Genomic DNA, 19,156 nt, shown 5'->3' on the forward strand with positions numbered 1-19,156 from the left:
GGATGGTTGTGGTTCTCCTCGGATGATAGGGATGAGTAAATAAACTCAAGTACGAAAAAAATCACAAATGGGTTTAAGAGAGGACTTAATTTATTAGTTAAACATAAAGTTAAAGTTCCTTAGATGTCCTCAGAAGAAAAGTCCAATACAATCTAACTGCTGATGAATATACAGCATTACACCTTAGATATTAGCAATCAATGCACTACACAGGTAGTGTTTATTGTTCTGGAACTGGCCGAAGGCTGTTACATATTCCTCAATCTGTGTTAGCTTCCTGCGAGAGGGTTAATCTATGCAACAAACTTCCCTTAACTATGCAACTATTCCTAAGAGGAATGGTTTATTTTCTATATCGCTGTGAATAGCTGACACCTGGATGAGGTCTGCACTAAACACACCCTGCACAGTTTTGCATCACTGCGTTACACCACCAGAGCAGCTTAGAAAGAAACAGATTTCTTCAGATAGAGTTGCAGCCCAGTTTAGCCAGATACACAGGCAGGAAAAGCCATTAGAACTGATTAGCCCTGCTCCTGTTGCCACAACAGGCTAGGAAAGGATAGACTATTAAATTGGAGCATCTAGACTTGTTTTTGGCTCAAGAAAGCTGCAACAGGGTTAACTCCCCATCAAAGGATAGTCGCTGCAAGAAATAGGAAAGGAGAAGCTAATATATGGAAGGAAAGACTTTCCCTACAGAGTTAAATTACATGTTCAAGTTATACAAGTCATTCATAGTAGGAATAATTACAGGAGAGCAGTTACAAAGTGTCTATTTTCAAGTTTGCTTACCTGAGGCTGCATATTGGAATATTGGAGACAGTGTACAGTATAACACTTTAATCAGTCAACATGGAGGAGCAGACAGGCTTATTTCTATAGAAGAGCGAGTATCTTACTTCTAAGTTAAACTGTGATACTTAAGGATAACATTAAGCAACGAATAAACTACTTCCATCTATGTAACCCGGGCAACATATGATAAAAGAGCTCTCATCGGTATCTACTCAAACGTGCACCAACTCTAAAGTACTCTTTCAACTAATTAATTGAGGAAGTTGCATGCACACCTTACCTGAGGTAAAAAGGGAATTCACTGCAAAACCTGGTATTATTGTAACCTGTGTATATTTTATGCTTAATTGCTAGTATAATATTTATTTATTCTTGTGTTATGTTAAGCTTGTGTTATATAATTGCTTATTGTTCATGGTGACCAGCTATTCACAGCGATATAGAAAATAAACCATTCCTCTTAGGAATAGTTGCATAGTTAAGGAAAGTTTGTTGCATAGATTAACCCTCTCGCAGGAAGCCAACACAGATTGAGGAATAAGTAACAGCCTTCGGCCAGTTCCAGAACAATAAACCCTACCTGTGTAGTGCATTGATTGCTAATATCTAAGGTGTAATGCTGTATATTCATCAACAGTTAGATTGTATTGGACTTTTCTTCTGAGGACATCTAAGGAACTTTAACTTTATGTTTAACTAATAAATTAAGTCCTCTTTTAAACCCTTTTGTGATTTTTTTCGTACTTGAGTTTATTTACTCATCCCTATCATCCGAGGAGAACCACAACCATCCCACACCCATACTGCTCCTGGGTGTCACATATGTCCTGTATGTGGACAGAGGGGTGAAAGGGAAAGGATATGTCCTGTATGTGGACAGAGTGTTGAAAGGGGAAGGCTATGTCCTGTATGTGGACAGAGGCGTGAAAGGGAAAGGATATGTCCTGTATGTTGACAGAGGGGTGAAAGGAAAAGGATATGTCCTGTATGTGGACAGAGTGTTGAAAGGGGAAGGCTATGTCCTGTATGTGGACAGAGGCGTGAAAGGGGAAGGCTATGTCCTGTATGTTGACAGAGGAGTGAAAGGGGAAGGCTATGTCCTGTATGTGGACAACGGGGTGAAAGGGGAAGGCTATGTCCTGTATGTGAACAGAGGGGTGAAATGGAAAGGATATGTCCTGTATGTGGACAGAGGGGTGAAATGGAAAGGATATGTCCTGTATGTGGACAGAGGGGTGAAATGGAAAGGATATGTCCTGTATGTGGATAGAGGGGTGAAATGGGAAGGCTATGTCCTGTATGTGGACAGAGGGGTGAAAGGGAAAGGATATGTCCTGTATGTGGACAGAGGAGTGAAAGGGGAAGGCTATGTCATGTATGTGGACAGAGGGGTGAAAACGGAAGGCTATGTCCTGTATGTGGACAGAGGGGTGAAAGGGGAAGGCAATGTCCTGTATGTGGACAGAGGGGTGAAAGCGGAAGGCTATGTCATGTATGTGGACAGAGGGGTGAAAGGGGAAGGCTATGTCATGTATGTGGACAGAGGGGTGAAAGGGGAAGGCTATCTCCTGTATGTGGTCAGAGAGGTGAAAGCGGAAGGCTATGTCCTGTATGTGGACAGAGAGGTGAAAGGGAAAGGATATGTCCTGTATGTGGACAGAGGGGTGAAAGGGGAAAAGCTCTGCTAAAAAACTGAAACAGCTCATACTGAAAGGAAACACCAGATTACTTGCAGCGGTTCTGTCTAGGGGGGTAATTCTGAGTTGATCGCAGCAGCGTTTGTTAGCAATTGGGCAAAACCATGTGCACTGCAGGTGGGGCAGATATAACATGTGCTGAGAGTTAGATTTGGGTGGGTTATTTAGTTTCTGTGCAGGGTAAATACTGGCTGCTTTATTTTAACACTGCAATTTAAATTTCAGTTTGAACACACCCCACCCAAATCTAACTCTCTCTGCACATGTTACATCTGTCCCCCCCTGCAGTGCACATGGTTTTGCCCAACTGCTAACAAACTTGCTGCTGCGATCAACTCAGAATTAGGCCCTAGGTCCTGTGCCACATGTAAAGGCCCTGTACCCAGAAGGATACCAAACTGCTGTTGCATGTACAGTATGATGAATGACAGCATTATTGGCTGCATTATGTATTATCATTGAACCACTATAGCGCTGCCATTTTCTCGTTAGAAGAAGGTTGCCGGACAATCCCCAATATGTCAGACCCAGACGTTCCTTACTGCGCTGTGAAAGGCTGCATCCCCTGACAGCCAATCATAGATCTCTAAGGACCATCTCTGACAACTACCTGGATACTGGACACGGCAGCTGGGCTGGAGACAAGAAGTGGCTACACAACTTCATTCACCAACATTTTAGCATTGATCTGGAGACAGTAAGAGCCACAATCCTACAATATGCAGAAGCATAGGAAATATCTGGTCTGAACCGCTGATAACTACAAAGGAACCATTTACGGATACAAGGGAACCCCTCCTGCAGGTTACCTTATTCTCTGCTGAGCGTCCCCTGACGTACAGGACCTATTCCTATCATTATTTGGGGAAACGCCCGATATATGGGGTGTATTGCCCCAACCTTTCTAGGGGGAACATTTACTAAGCAGTGATAAGAGCGGAGAAGTGAGCCAGTGGAGAAATTTCCCAATCAACCAATGAGCAGCTCTGTATCATTTTATAGTATGCAAATTATAGATGTTACTTCAGTGCTGATTGGTTGCCATGGGCAACTTCTCCACTGGCTCACTTCTCCGCTCTTATCACTGCTTAGTAAATGTCCCCCTAAATCTCTAGCAGAGGTAATAGCTCAGACATTAGAGAGGACCGACAGAGAGTCACCACTGACACCCAGTGTGCCTCAATAAGGAAATTAACACGTTAATATATATTATTTATATTAATACCCACAGCTATTGCTCAGACTTACTCTTGTTCTTTGCTGGGGGGCTGCGACTGGTTTGCGGGGGTGCAGACTTCGGACTCTTTGGCTGCTCCTTGCGTCCCCAATCTTCTTCCCAATCTTTCTTTATTTTTTCCTCTTGAGCAGAGATCCTTGAGAGACAGAAGCGACTTTATCATCTTTATTCCACTTAAGAAACTGGCTCAAGGTCAGGCACAAATGAATAGAGGGTAATAAGAATAACATTGCGTACTTCTCCATTTCTATGTGATATCGTTCCTCTTCCTCCACCATTTTCTTGGAGATCTCAATCTTTCTCCTGTGGGTAGAATAACCAGATGTAGTATTGCCAGATACAGACTTAGACAACATGTCCCCCTTCAGAGAGAACCTTCATTAAATATCAGACAACAGACAATAATAAAAACAAAGATAAACAGCTGTTGCTCAAAAGTGGCCTCAAAGCCTGTAAACATCAATTACTAGACAGCAGACACCCTTGTCCTATAGCAGGGGTGCTCAACATGCTCCCCTCCAGCTGTTGTGGAACTACACATTCCAGCATGCCCTGCCACTATTTTATCATGCCATCTTATGTGGCTGGGCTTGTTCTGATGTGTAGGGCCACATGAACACCCATTCCTTATAGCCATCAACAAGCAATGACTACTGCAGACTGGTACCAGAACTGGGCCATAATCTCCTACATTTCCCAATATTGTAGCTCTCAGGTTACAATATAGACAGAGCCGGCCCTAACCAATATGATGCCCTAGGCAAGATTTTGGCTGGTGCCCCCTAGCACCGCTGCTAGTTCCACCTCTGACCCTGCACCTTTTCCCAGTACCAGCACCCCTCACCCCTCACCCATAGCAGTTCTCATTTTTGGTGTTCCTACCCCCCTATATTTTAAATAGGAACAGTGCGCACATTCGGCGCACAGCCCAAAAAGGGGTTTGTTCTTGCTGGGAAGGGGCATGGCCACACAATAGTACCCCTAATGCAAATTACACCACACAGTAGTGCAACTCTGCTCATATGTTATAATGCCATAGTGTCCCTTATTCACATTACACCACACCATAATGCTCTTTATTCACATTAGACCACATAGTAGTGCCCTTTCTATATGTTACACCACACAGTAGAGCACCTTATACACAAAATGCCACACATTAGTAATGCCTTTATACACATAATCCAACACAGTAATGCCCCTTACACATGACACACATTATTAATGCCCTTATAAACATACACTGACTGTATCTGCATACGAAATGCTACATTACAGTGATTTCCAGGAAAAAACTGTAACGTAACATTTCGTATGCAGATACAGCCAGTCACACACAGAATATAGGCATGCCACATATCATTTTAATCAGCAGAAGCTGATTGTGCCCCTAGGCATGCCAAATGCCCTAGGCATTTGCCTAGTTTGCCTATGCCTAAGGCCGGCTCTGAATATAGCTCATGAGTAGGTAAAGAAACTCCAAAACTCTTTGGTGTGACAGACATTCAATATTACTCATAAGAAAAAAATGGGGCAGATGTATTAACCTGGAGAAGGCTTAAGGAAGTGATAAACCAGTGATAAACGCACCAGCCAATCAGCTCCAATATGTAAATTAACAGTTAGGAGCTGATTGGCTGGTGTGTTTATCACGTTGCACTTATCACTGGTTTATTACTTCCTTATGCCGTCTCCAGGCTTAATACATCTGCCCAATATGTACAAACACTTCATAAGCTATAGATGGGTACTAAACTGTTTTGGGGATCTCTGCCTCTCCTTGTTTGAAGCTAGTTTGCTCAGATTATATTGAAGACATGCTTCTACCACTTGTAATATCTTCGAGCGCCCGCTTGTGGAGCTTTATAATGAGCTGACGGTGATAGAAGACCTGGGAAAGAACCTGAGGACGGAGTCTCTGTACCATCCTAGATGGAGTCTCTGTACCACCTTGTATAAATGCTCCTTACAGAGTTATTCCCAACACAGATACTGTGTCCAGTTAGTGGACCATATTTTAATGTACAGTACCTTGAACTAGGGAGAGATGGAGAATCTCACTAGCACCAGATAAAAGTAACAGGTTTGCAGTGTAAACCTGTCTTGTGCAGCTTTACAATAGGTCCTGCATACCACATTACACCCAGCACATGGCTCATGTACAGAGTCTGCCAGGCATGGCCGGACTGGCCATCTGGCACTTCTGGCACATGCCAGAAGGGCTGTTGGGCAGGTGGGCCGAATTGGTCACTCAGAGAGCCAGGAAGGCCGCGCGCAGCGCAGCCTCCAGCTCTCTGGTTCCATGGTCTCCATGGAAATGGGGGCGTGCCGTGAGTCCACGCCCCCGGACCTGCGGTGCGCCCCGCCCCCAGCAACCATTGCCATGGTAACGGTGGCATGCCGCGAGTCCATGCCCCCATGACTCGCAGCACGCTCCCCCCGTGACACATGCGCGCCTTCACAGATGCCAGTGCCGAATCAAGGCCCCAGTCCGTCGCTGCTGCCAGGTATAGACAAACTCCACATTACACGTATACACAGTAAACTAACACATCCACAGAGTGAGCACTGTGCCTGGATTACAGTAAGTGTAACACATGACACCTAGGATCCGGCTGTCTGTAATGTAAGGGTAAGCACTTACACCACTCAGGGGGACACAGGGTGCAGAAGGCCACTCAGGGGGACACAGGGAGGCCGAAGGCCACTCAGGGGGACACGAGGGCCGAAGGCCACTCAGGGGGACACAGGGGGGCCGAAGGCCACTCAGGGGGACACAGGGGGGCCGAAGGCCACTCAGGGGGACACAGGGGGGCCGAAGGCCACTCAGGGGGACACAGGGGGGCCGAAGGCCACTCAGGGGGACACAGGGGGCCCGAAGGCCACTCAGGGGGACACAGGGGGGCCGAAGGCCACTCAGGGGGACACAGGGGCGCCGAAGGCCACTCAGGGGGTACACAGGGCTCAGTATGCCACTCAAGGGTAACCAGTGCTTTGATGGGGGGCTTACACTTTCTCTTTCTCCTGCTGCTCTTTCAGTATCTTGTTGGTCTCCATAGCGAGTTTCTTCTGTCGGAGCAGCTCCTGCCGATCCAGCTCATGGCGTCGCTGTACCATGATCTTCTCGTCTTCTGTCATAAACAGCTCCCGACCCTGAGGATTAAAAAAATAAAAAAAACACACAATTATATATATATATATATATATATATATATATCAACCCCTGCAATCCATACAGCGGCACTCAGAGTCTTAAGTAGATGTATAAAAGGTGCTTTTTAATGAATCATGACATCAATTTGCATTCCAACGTTTCGGGGCATACGCCGCCCCTTTTTCAAGGTGAGCTCACCTTGAAAAAGGGGCGGCGTATGCCCCGAAACGTTGGAATGCAAATTGATGTCATGATTCATTAAAAAGCACCTTTTATACATCTACTTAAGACTCTGAGTGCCGCTGTATGGATTGCAGGGGTTGATAACAATGGATTTCCAGATGGCACCGGAGCACAGTAACACCAGCTAGGTGAGTGCCGATCCGCTTGCAGCTATTATATATATATATATATATATATATATATATACATGTGTGTATAAGGGGTGCAAACAGCGCTAACCACCGTGAACCAGTTGCTTAATGCAGGAATTTAGACAGCAATTTCACAATATGAGTTACATACATAAAGTGCATACAAAATAATAATAATAATAATACAGTGCATACAAACACGTGAATTTAAATATATATATATATATATATATATATATATATATATATAGATCACCCCCCAAAGTTAGGTGTCGCGACCAGGTTTCAAAGCAGTCCAATTCCGAAATAGACCAGTTATCAAAAATGTTCTAGTAGTAAACCAGTCGCGCCTTCAGTGTTTAAACAATTGAATATAGTGATGTTATCCTTGGATAATCAATCAAATGTGCGTACCGGAAAGCAGAGGGTCAATCACTTTGTATAGGATATCTTTATGTCAGGAAACCTTGTACTCCTCCTCCTCTTGAGACTCGTCTCGGTATAGGTGTAGAGTTTATACGTGCAAAATATGCAAAAATTGTTTAAATTATTGCTCTTTGAAAGTGATATAGTGCTGGATGCATGCAGTGTCACTAAAGTGACTATGTGCAATAAAAAAGTGCTAGAGTGCTTAAATAATTAATAAATAAATAATGTGCTGACCCAGTTTTAGGTAATGTGCTTATTTACCCATTCATAGGGGTGCAACACCAACTTTAAGTGAATAGAATTAATGTACTCATTATATATTGCACTCACATTTGCATTGCACTCTGTTAGAAGGTGCCCTTGTTCACTCAGCAATAGTGAAGTACCGTTTTCGGGGCATGGAGTTCCGAACGTAGGTGTGTCGAGGTGTTTGGAGGGCGGATGTCTGACATCAATTCCGGGACCTGCAATGCTGACAACCCGCACTCTCACTAATTAAACCTTGTTGCTGACATCAATTCCGGGACCTGCAATGCTGACAACCCGCACTCTCACTAATTAAACCTTGTTGCGGGCGGACGCTGATTCTGGATGGACCGCACTCTCACTAATTAAACCTTGTTGCGGGCGGACGCTGATTCTGGATGGACCGCCCGGTGGGAAGTTCATATGACTGTGACACGGCCGTGTCACAGTCATATGAACTTCCCACCGGGCGGTCCATCCAGAATCAGCGTCCGCCCGCAACAAGGTTTAATTAGTGAGAGTGCGGGTTGTCAGCATTGCAGGTCCCGGAATTGATGTCAGACATCCGCCCTCCAAACACCTCGACACGCCTACGTTCGGAACTCCATGCCCCGAAAACGGTACTTCACTATTGCTGAGTGAACAAGGGCACCTTCTAACAGAGTGCAATGCAAATGTGAGTGCAATATATAATGAGTACATTAATTCTATTCACTTAAAGTTGGTGTTGCACCCCTATGAATGGGTAAATAAGCACATTACCTAAAACTGGGTCAGCACATTATTTATTTATTAATTATTTAAGCACTCTAGCACTTTTTTATTGCACATAGTCACTTTAGTGACACTGCATGCATCCAGCACTATATCACTTTCAAAGAGCAATAAATGAAACAATTTTTGCATATTTTGCATGTATAAACTCTACACCTATACCGAGACGAGTTTAAAGAGGAGGAGGAGTACAAGGTTTCCTGACATAAAGATATCCTATACAAAGTGATTGACCCTCTGCTTTCCGGTACGCACATTTGATTGATTATCCAAGGATAACATCACTATATTCAATTGTTTAAACACTGAAGGCGCGACTGGTTTACTACTAGAACATATATATTTACACCTACACCAGCAGGCACCTACATGGTTTTCATATGACAACACAAACTGAACTCGATCACATATCGTGGATTGGAAAGTAACTTGATCCTGGGCCTGATTAATTGGTGCAGGCAAATTAGGACGGTGCAGTGTCTTCGTACGCAGTGTATCTGGGAAGATATGCATATGCCGCAGGACACATATTTTGTAATGATACACCCATCGGCAGTGTCTCATATCCGACGTTTGACTGCGAATATGCAGCTTCTGCTGAACATTGGTCGCACTGTGGGACATCTGGGTTGCTCAGAGTGTTCGCTGCAACTAAGCTGCGGGGGCCAGTGACACTGCATCCATACATGAAGTTACTGGAAGAGACACGCCCCCACCCCCTTCCCCGAAGCAATGGAGACCAGTGGTGGTTCCAGAGGTGGGGCTGCAGTACAAACTTCAAATAGGGGAGCGACACCAACTGCCACCCCAAACACTGCCGATCATGGCTAGCCGACACTCACCGGCAGTTGGTGTGGCTTCCCTATTTGCATTTTGGAGCAGTCACTGGTCAAATTCCCCAAATGGTCGCTGGCTGTCAATCAAGCCGTGTCTAAATCCACACTGTGACTGCCATCTAACAAGACCATCACCGCATATGAGCAGTGCGGATCAGATGCATGCGCAGCAAACAAAATATCGTCCAGAAGCGAACAAATCCAAATGAAGTCCACCTCTGAACCAGGCCTTATGTTCTCTACTTCCAGTTAAAGTCACCACCCTCAGATCATCTCAGGTTTTCACCAATGCTTCCCCACTCACCTCATTCCCCCATGTACCTTCCATCCCCTAAGTCATATTCCTCTGTCACATATACACACATGTACATGTATTCTTTCCTCCATGGAGAGGACACTTATGCTGGCAGGACCACAGTCATGGATGTGGGGGGAGTGCACCAGCTGGGGCTCCAGGCATTTATGTGCCAGGCGACCACACACTAGGAGTAGATGGGTAGACATTGCATGACTGATAAGACCTCTCCCCGAGTACTGGCCAATGTGTTGGGGGCCCAATATAAAAAAAAAAAAAATACTTAAAATCAGAAAACACCATAGAGGGGCGACTACAATGTTGCCTGCACCGCAGAACAAAACCACCCAGGGAATACACGTAGAGCTGAACTTGCCCAGCATAAGAGCAGAGAAGGAACCGAGGTGAGAGAGACATCACATTTACCAGTATGGGAAGGGAACACCCAGGACAAGCATACACTGCGGTCTTCTGTATAAGTGGACGCAAGTCAGTAATTTAACTCTACAAAGATGAGATTCGGAGGTGGTCTTACTGGTCATTAGAATACATCATGGTCTATAACTGGAGGAAGACTGAAAGAGAAGGCTCGGAAGCATTTCCAGATCCATAGAACAGTCTGCCAGTAGTTTTGAGGATTAAAATAACGAAGGGAACAAACTTGAAGCTGCTGCCTGAATCTAGAACCAATAATACAAAATCGTGACTGTATAATAAGGAATGGACTCGGCTGATTGCATGGATCAGCTTCTTCTTTGTGTTTACTAACAGTAGTCGCCCACTATAAACATCCGAAACATTTCTTCTTCTGCTGGTTCCATGCCAAGACCTCATTATCCCAGTTAGTTTGGTGGATACATCGATATGATGTCATCTCCAAAGGAGAAACGTGTCACTACTGCCGCAGGATTAGCCGAGACATTTCCAGCTTTCAAAACATAGTAATGAACACAGCTGTTCTGTGTCAGGGCTCTGGCACGATCAACAGGCGGTCCGTGGAGCAGGTCACGTTAACACAAACCAGTCACTGCACAGTTGGGGTCTGAGGCTGGAGATCCCTCTGCTGGTCAGGACCATGATGACGCTCCATGTGGATGGTGCCACAGGACCATTTATACCACAACACAATACATGATAGCAAGCCACAGGTGCCACAACCACGTATAGTACTGTTTACATACAGTACACCTAGCTTCTACATGTAATATACTATGTTATACAGATATTGCTTCCGTGTCTTCGCGTAACTCACCAATCCAGCAAGAATAGATAGCGTCAGGGTCCGGCTACTTTTTAACACTCGCACTGCCTGTATGGAGAGGCAGAAATTGCTGATTACGGACTTAATAAATTCACTTGAGACTTTTGCCATTAATTCTATTTATTATTCAATGGAGTCAAGTAAATGTTAATAAGACACAAAACCATTTGCTAACATGAAGGTATTAATTAAATATAGGCTAGCCCCGCCCACTGCGGTTGTCATTGTATAATTCTTCCCACTATACATCAGCAATGAACTCACCGGTACCATCTACATATTCAAGTTTACGCTGCATCCCTGGCTACGCAAGGCCTATTTGATTATTATGGACAAAGAGAAACTTACCTCCTTGTGGTCAATGCTGGAGAAATCCACGCCATTTACCTCCACGATCTGGTCACCGACCTTGCAGTGAAGACAGAGATGAAAGAGCGGAGGTTATCCAATTGTAAACCTCGAACAAGTTCTATGCAGATCTAAGAGGGGAACACTGTAATACACGTAAGGGGCTGTCGGGGAGTGACGGAGACTGGAAGGAGGCAGACTAACAGGTAACATAAGGAGCAATGTAGACATAATCGCTCACGCAGGCTATATTTGAGCATCGCAAGTCTCCTGATACCTGCAGCAATAACAGAATTATGGATATGGGGTGTGGCTGCAGGACAAGTAAGGTTTACACCTGTCTACAGGTAACAGTTGTTTACGAACTTTACATTCAGATTTAGAATTTTAACTACATCAAAGCAACCAGACACATTCTCTCCTAAGTATAGTGCCTGCTTTGGGTTAGTATTCTCTGTGCATAGCAGTAATAAACCCCATAGATGGGGTCATTGATATAATCCAGTGGGGTTATATGTATTGTTGGACATTCCATAGAACATCTTTTTTAAATAGCTCTGATCGATTGTCTCTTATTATATTGTCTCTTCTTAATAATAACTACAGCTATTGTTATTAACCAGGCAGAAATAGAAGTGTCTCTGTTCTGGGGGCTAGTTACCTATTGGGGCAGACAAAGAGGTTTTCATTGGTCTTGGTTACAACCTAGAAGCTCCTGCCAGTTTCAGTGGACAGGACAGATGTACGTCCGATGTTCCAGAGATATAAGACATAGGTAGACGACAACCCATGAGATAGGGTCTTCTGCGGATCTTCTAGATTCATAGGTTTAATGCTTCTAAACCCTGTCTGTCAGGAGAAGTTAGGAGGTGACTGTACCCAGGGAATTCTCCGCCAGTCACCAGGTATGTAGTAAGTGGGTGTGGTATGGAAGGTAGATAGTAACTAGGTCGACAGTGTCTAAGTCGACCACTATTGGTCGACAGTAAATAGGGCGACAGTAACTAGGTTGACAGGGTCTCTAAGTCGACAGGTCAAAAGATCGACATGTGTTTTTTATGTTTTTTTGGTGTCGTTTACTTTGTAGAGTGACCGGGAACCCCAATTAGTGCACCGCGTTCGCTCGCCATGATTCGGGCAAGGTGCCTCGCTCCTCTACCGCTGCTCTCGGCACAGATTACTGTTCCAATCGTAGTCCACGTGGATCGTTAAGTATGAAAAGGTTCAAAAAATCGTGAAAAACTCATGTCGACCTTTTGACCTGTCGACCTAGAGACCATGTCGACCTAGTTACTGTCGACCAATAGTGTTGACCTAGATAGACCGGATCCCGTAGTAAGTACCAGGTCTTACCTCTAAGCCAACTTCTGCAGACAGGGAGCGAGGTTTAACATTACTGACAAATATTCCAGGTTTTTGGGCAGGGCCGCTGGAAATACTGCAAAGATAAAGTTTATGTTAAACACCTGATACAGAATAATCCCATCCACAACGTAAACAGGGTTTCATTACAGCGAAAACACAAACTCTAGACACGGGAGGGAGGATATGGGGTGGAGAGACTTGTCAGTAACTCTCCTCACTCTCTGTCATGCCTTTCATTGCTGTTCCCTTCAACACACAGGAACTCCGGTCACTGCTGTTCCCTATAACTCTGGGCTCATTGCTGTTCCCTTCAACACACAGGAACTCCGGTCACTGCTGTTCCCTATAACTCTGGGCTCATTGCTGTTCCCTTCAACACACAGGAACTCCGGTCACTGCTGTTCCCTATAACTCTGGGCTCATTGCTGTTCCCTTCAACACACAGGAACTCCGGTCACTGCTGTTCCCTATAACTCTGGGCTCATTGCTGTTCCCTTCAACACACAGGAACTCCGGTCACTGCTGTTCCCTATAACTCTGGGCTCATTGCTGTTCCCTTCAACACACAGGAACTCCGGTCACTGCTGTTCCCTATAACTCTGGGCTCATTGCTGTTCCCTTCAACACACAGGAACTCCGGTCACTGCTGTTCCCTATAACTCTGGGCTCATTGCTGTTCCCTTCAACACACAGGAACTCCGGTCACTGCTGTTCCCTATAACTCTGGGCTCATTGCTGTTCCCTTCAACACACAGGAACTCCGGTCACTGCTGTTCCCTATAACTCTGGGCTCATTGCTGTTCCCTTCAACACACAGGAACTCCGGTCACTGCTGTTCCCTATAACTCTGGGCTCATTGCTGTTCCCTTCAACACACAGGAACTCCGGTCACTGCTGTTCCCTATAACTCTGGGCTCATTGCTGTTCCCTTCAACACACAGGAACTCCGGTCACTGCTGTTCCCTATAACTCTGGGCTCATTGCTGTTCCCTTCAACACACAGGAACTCCGGTCACTGCTGTTCCCTATAACTCTGGGCTCATTGCTGTTCCCTTCAACACACAGGAACTCCGGTCACTGCTGTTCCCTATAACTCTGGGCTCATTGCAGATCACAGCCACCTATCAGGTATTCAGTTATACAGCCCCCTTCAATATACACAAGGGTGGGAAACACTAGCTTTCCATGGTCTTCTTACACACAGTCATTGTCCCTACAGTCGCTGGGAGGAGCTCTGCTAAACTATATATATATAGGGAAAGTGAGGCGGAAATACAGGGAACATTTCTTTATATGTTTCAATAGATTTAAGTACTGTATCGTGCATCACAGGAAACTAATTATCCTGAAATTGTGAGCATTCCCCTCAGCAGATCCCATACCTGAGCACACACACTCAGATACTGAAATAATGAAATATACACAATACATGACAAGTACAATACAGAATTTTTTTTATGAGACCAGCAGTGAAAGACTATTCACCTATGTCAGGGCTGTCCTATCGCCTGCTTGCTGCTCCTCTGGGACCTTCCATCTTACCCCTTTACACTTACACCGAGTCCCTCACATTAATTTACTCTTGCACTGGGACCCTACCATCTACCCAACACTTGCACAAGGCAATCCCATTAAATGCCTTACACTTGCACCGAACCCCTTCTATTGACCCCTTGCACTTGCACTGAGCCCCTCCCATCAGCTACCTTACTCTTGCACAGAGACCCTCCTATCAGCTCCCTTACACTTCATTTGGGCTTCTCCCATCAGCTCCCTTACACTGGGCCTTTCCCATCAACTCCTTTACACTTGCACCGGATCCCTTCCACCTAGCCCTTAACAGTTGCACTAGCCCATCACATTAAATGCCTTAAACGTGCACTGGGCCCTCCCATCAACTACCTTACACCAAGCCTCTCCCTTTTACCCCCCTTACACTTGCACAGGGCACTCCCATCTAAGCCCCTTACACTTGCACAGGTCCATCCCATCAATTCCCTTACACTTGCACAGGTCCCTCCCATCCAAGCTCCTTACACTTGCACAGGCCCCTCCCATCATCTCCCTTACACTTGCACAGGGCACTCCCATCTATGCACCTTACACTTGGCCTCTCCCATCTACTCCTTATACATGCACAGGGCCCTCTCATTAACTACCTAAAACTTGTACCAATCCATCTTCCCAACACTTGCACCAGGGCTCTCCCATCAACTTCCCAACACTTGCTCCAAACCCCTTCCATCAGCCCCGCGACTAGCGCTGAGCCACTCCCATCAATTCCCTTACACTGGCACCTCCATCAACTACCTTATACTTTCATATGGCCCCTTCTGGACACCCCATTACACTTGCACCAGATACCTACAACAGACTCCACCCATTATCTCCTTCCACCTATACAAGACAACCCAATCAAAAACTTGCAGCTGCCCGAGGCCCCTCCCACCACTTTACTACACCTGCACCTGATAGACAGCAATATTTATAGTCTTTGGTGAGAAGCACGAAAGACATGTGCAGATATCAGTGCCACGGTCATCTGTGCTACTTCCTGGTAATCGACACAAAACAGGACACTGCTAAGGACACCGCTTATAGTGACCCACCTGCATCCCATGCCTGTGGTGCCTACTAAGCTAATGAAAACTTTCTTCTCCTTGAGGTCTCTTCCACCGGTGGATGCCAGCCCTGCAACACTGCTTTTACCATCCTGTGAGGACAAAACAAAGAAAATAACCTCTCTATAGACACAGGGAGAAAAGGAAGGGTAAATAAGGAGGCAATACAGTAACTATTGCAAGTACAGAGTAATTCAAAAAAGTTGCACAATTTGCCATGAGATGCGTGAGCTCTGTAATGCAGAACACACTCCATGATACCAGCAGCCACAAAACACGGCATGCATAACCAGCAAAACTGGGAATAAGCCTAAGGAAGATCAACCTGCTGAATATCCCTGACTCCCCAACCCGGCGCCTGGGGATCGGAGAATTGAAATAACGGAGTGCATTGTTGTAGTCTAATGGACATGAGCCTGGAGCAGAGTGCTGCTATAGAATAATGGACATGAGCCCTGATGGAAAGCACTGCTGTAGACTAATGGACATGAGCTCTGATGTAGAGTGCTGCTGTAGACTTATGAACATGAGCCCTGGTGGAGTGCGTCGTTGTAGACTAATGGACATGAGCCCTGGTGGAGTGCGTCGTTGTAGACTAATGGACATGAGCTCTGATGGAGAATGCTGATGTAGACTAATGGACATGAGCCCAGATGGAGAACGCTGACGTAGACTAATGAACATGAGCCCTGGTGGAGTGCATTGTTGTAGACTAATGAACATGAGTCCTGGTGGAGTGCGTTGTTGTAGACTAATGGACATGAGCTCTGATGGAGAACGCTAACGTAGACTAATGGACATAAACTCTGGTGGAGAGCATTGTTGTAGACTAATGGACATGAGCCCTGGTGGAGTATAAAAGACACAACCAAGGATCTATCCTGAATGGTGTCAGCAATGCACACTGGTGTTGGTGTAATGGTGGGGCTGGGTACTGTAACACATATTGGAACCATTGACAAGTGTTGTGCAATATATGAATCTCACAGGATATTTAATCAATATGGCCAACTGGTTTCATCCCTTTATGACAGCCAATTCACATCTGTACAAGGGCTTTTCCAACTACATGGCCATCTCAGCAATCTTTTTTGCAATAATTTAAGAGAGTTTATCACTGAGAAAGTGGAAGCCACTCTGAATCATAACAAGGAAAGATAAGCTACAGCCATTTATTATCTGGGAAATCACTATTATTAGGCATCAGGGTTAAAGTCCTATTCTCCTGAAATCCTGCCTCATCCCGTGACAGAAACTCCAATACTGTATCACTCAGTTGAGCTGAACATTATTTTTCTATTGGTATGCATGTATTCTCTACACTAGCGTTTGTCCACGGCTTTGCTCGCGTGGATGTCTGTTATTGATCAGTGGAACTAATTTTGCAAAGACAGTAGTGCTATCTTATATTGTGATGTATATTTTATATTGATCACAACATTTCTTTGTAAACAATATTTGCAGTTTTTCCTTAAGGGATTAACACAAAAAGATGCGTGGGGCTAATAACTTGTCAGCAAGTCACATAAAGCCGACCATTGGAGAAACAGCTGGTCCTGAGATCTACATCTGCAGCCCTGTGCGTTTTTTGGGTGAGCAATACATTTTTATAATTGCTATATATATATATATATATATATATATATTTTATTATTTTAAATATATATATATATATATATATATATATATATATGTAGAAAGTTGGTGGTGGTAAATGGCGCTAAACCCTTCTTAGGATGACTTATCCTTTTTTCCTATGGTCAATTTTCTTATATCTAGAGTATACTCCCCCAGTATTATATTTCGTGGGGTGGCAGCCCTTTTCTCCAGTGGTTGGCTGTTCAAGCCCACCAATAGTAAATCTGGAAAACAAAAGGTGAGAATAGGCGCCTCCTAGTGTAATATTATATATATAATGTGACCATCACCCTTGATATCACCCTGTAAAGTGGAACTGTACCGTGTATGGTGGAATTCCAACCACCTTTAGAATAGCATAAAGTCACAATTTGAGCGGCGTCATCAGTGATCTCAATGATCTCCTGTTAATCTTCCTTCATCTTGTTACTCATTTGGTCAGAAAAAGAGTAAAAAAGACCAATAGTGTAATACTATTTACACAAACAATATACATTTATTTGGAACTAGTCCGACAGTAAAAACATTGCCCGTACCATATAATAAAATAAAAACAGCTTATCTGTGTTTTAAGTCGTCCATACGAGTGAACACTCAACGCGTTTCGTCCTACGCCAACAGCCTGGACTTCCTCAGGAGTGTAATACTAGTGAGTGTATGGACACATATTTATACCCCTCTTAATTAATTTAATTGCACATGTAATTGCTGTTCCTCCCGGTTTTCCGGAAGTGACATCACTTCCGTCCAGGAAATGTATTTTTTATTCTTTATATTTATACTTATTTTAAGGTGCATCATGCACCAGACAAATGACTCTCAGGTTTATGTACTCGGCAAGGAGTGTTCCATGCATTAGGAGCGGTTGTCACGCTTCTGTCCGCCGCGACCGCCGGAAGTCACGGCTAGACAGGAGCAATGACGTCCGCCCTTTCTCAAACTGGCCTCATAGAACCCAGTGCGCATGCGCCTGCCAGGCCGGTCACAGTGCCGCCCGTCAGCGCAGCGTCTGGGTTCCTTCAGTCAGTCAGATTGGTCTGTTGTACGGCGCCATTTTATTGGAGACTACGTACTATTCCAACACCTAATTTTTAGAGAAATTTTATTTACAAATTTGCGGAACAGCGATGGGCACTGTTTTCGCACCCAGCTTCGCTAACTTGCATATGGGGAGCTGGGAACAGAACCATGTATACAGTAATAATCCTTACTTTAAACATATCGTTGTATACAAACGTTATATAGACGACATACTTCTAGTTTGGGATGGGACTAGGGAAATTTTTAGTGATTTTATGTCGCATTTGGAAAGGAATGACTACAACTTATCCTTTACCTACAAAATGAGTGCAACAGAAATAGAATATTTAGACTTGATTTTAAGCAGTAAAGACACGGAAGTCATAACAAAAAATTATATTAAACAGGTGGACACCAATTCATATATACACTACAAAAGTGGACATGCAACCAAATGGAAGACGAATACTCCATACTCACAATTTTGCAGAATAAAAAGAAACTGTACGAAATTGGAAGATACGGAGGAACAACTAACTCTATATGGAGAACGCTTTTTAGAGAGGGGTTACCCCAAGACTTTAGTGGAAGAAGCACAAATCAGGACTCATGCTACAAACCGACAGGATCTTCTGAAATATAGGGTCAAAGACGAACAGAACCAGGGACTGAATTTTATCACATCTTTTAACTGTCAGGACAAAAAGATTCGGAGTATTTTAAATAAACACTGGGGGATTTTACACACAGATACTGTTTTAAGCTCAATTTTACCAGACAAACCACAGGTGGTTTTTAGAAAAGCAAAGAACTTAAAAGACCATCTTGCACCAAGCATGCTGCTTCCTGTCCAACATGAAAAAGATAAAAATAATTTTTTGGATAGAAAGGGACTTGTTAAATGCCAACATTGTAATATTTGTCAATTTGTGAACCCCAATACAAAATCTCTCTCTAATACAGATGGTTCCAAAACATACCTTTCAAAAGATCGAGCAACATGTAATACGTCCTGGGTAGTATATATGCTTGAATGCCCTTGTGGACTTAGGTACATAGGGAA

At 44.4% G+C, this 19,156-nt stretch overlaps 1 protein-coding gene across 8 annotated transcripts in view; it reads right to left on the bottom strand.

Moving 5' to 3' along the window:
• The window catches only part of USH1C (USH1 protein network component harmonin), a 193,797-nt gene that overhangs the window by 53,147 nt on the left and 121,494 nt on the right, over positions 1-19,156 (bottom strand). For all 8 annotated transcript variants that reach the window (XM_063944096.1, XM_063944095.1, XM_063944097.1 and 5 more), the window contains exons 8-14: positions 15,424-15,527; positions 12,803-12,887; positions 11,450-11,509; positions 11,093-11,149; positions 6,743-6,885; positions 3,970-4,035; positions 3,744-3,868 (exon numbers count right to left, since the gene is read on the bottom strand). In XM_063944096.1, the coding sequence (XP_063800166.1) occupies positions 3,744-3,868; positions 3,970-4,035; positions 6,743-6,885; positions 11,093-11,149; positions 11,450-11,509; positions 12,803-12,887; positions 15,424-15,527 (640 nt within the window). The remainder of the gene's footprint in view (positions 1-3,743; positions 3,869-3,969; positions 4,036-6,742; positions 6,886-11,092; positions 11,150-11,449; positions 11,510-12,802; positions 12,888-15,423; positions 15,528-19,156) is intronic.

This window comes from Pseudophryne corroboree, chromosome 11 (genome assembly GCF_028390025.1).
Source record: "Pseudophryne corroboree isolate aPseCor3 chromosome 11, aPseCor3.hap2, whole genome shotgun sequence".
NCBI lineage: Eukaryota > Metazoa > Chordata > Amphibia > Anura > Myobatrachidae > Pseudophryne > Pseudophryne corroboree.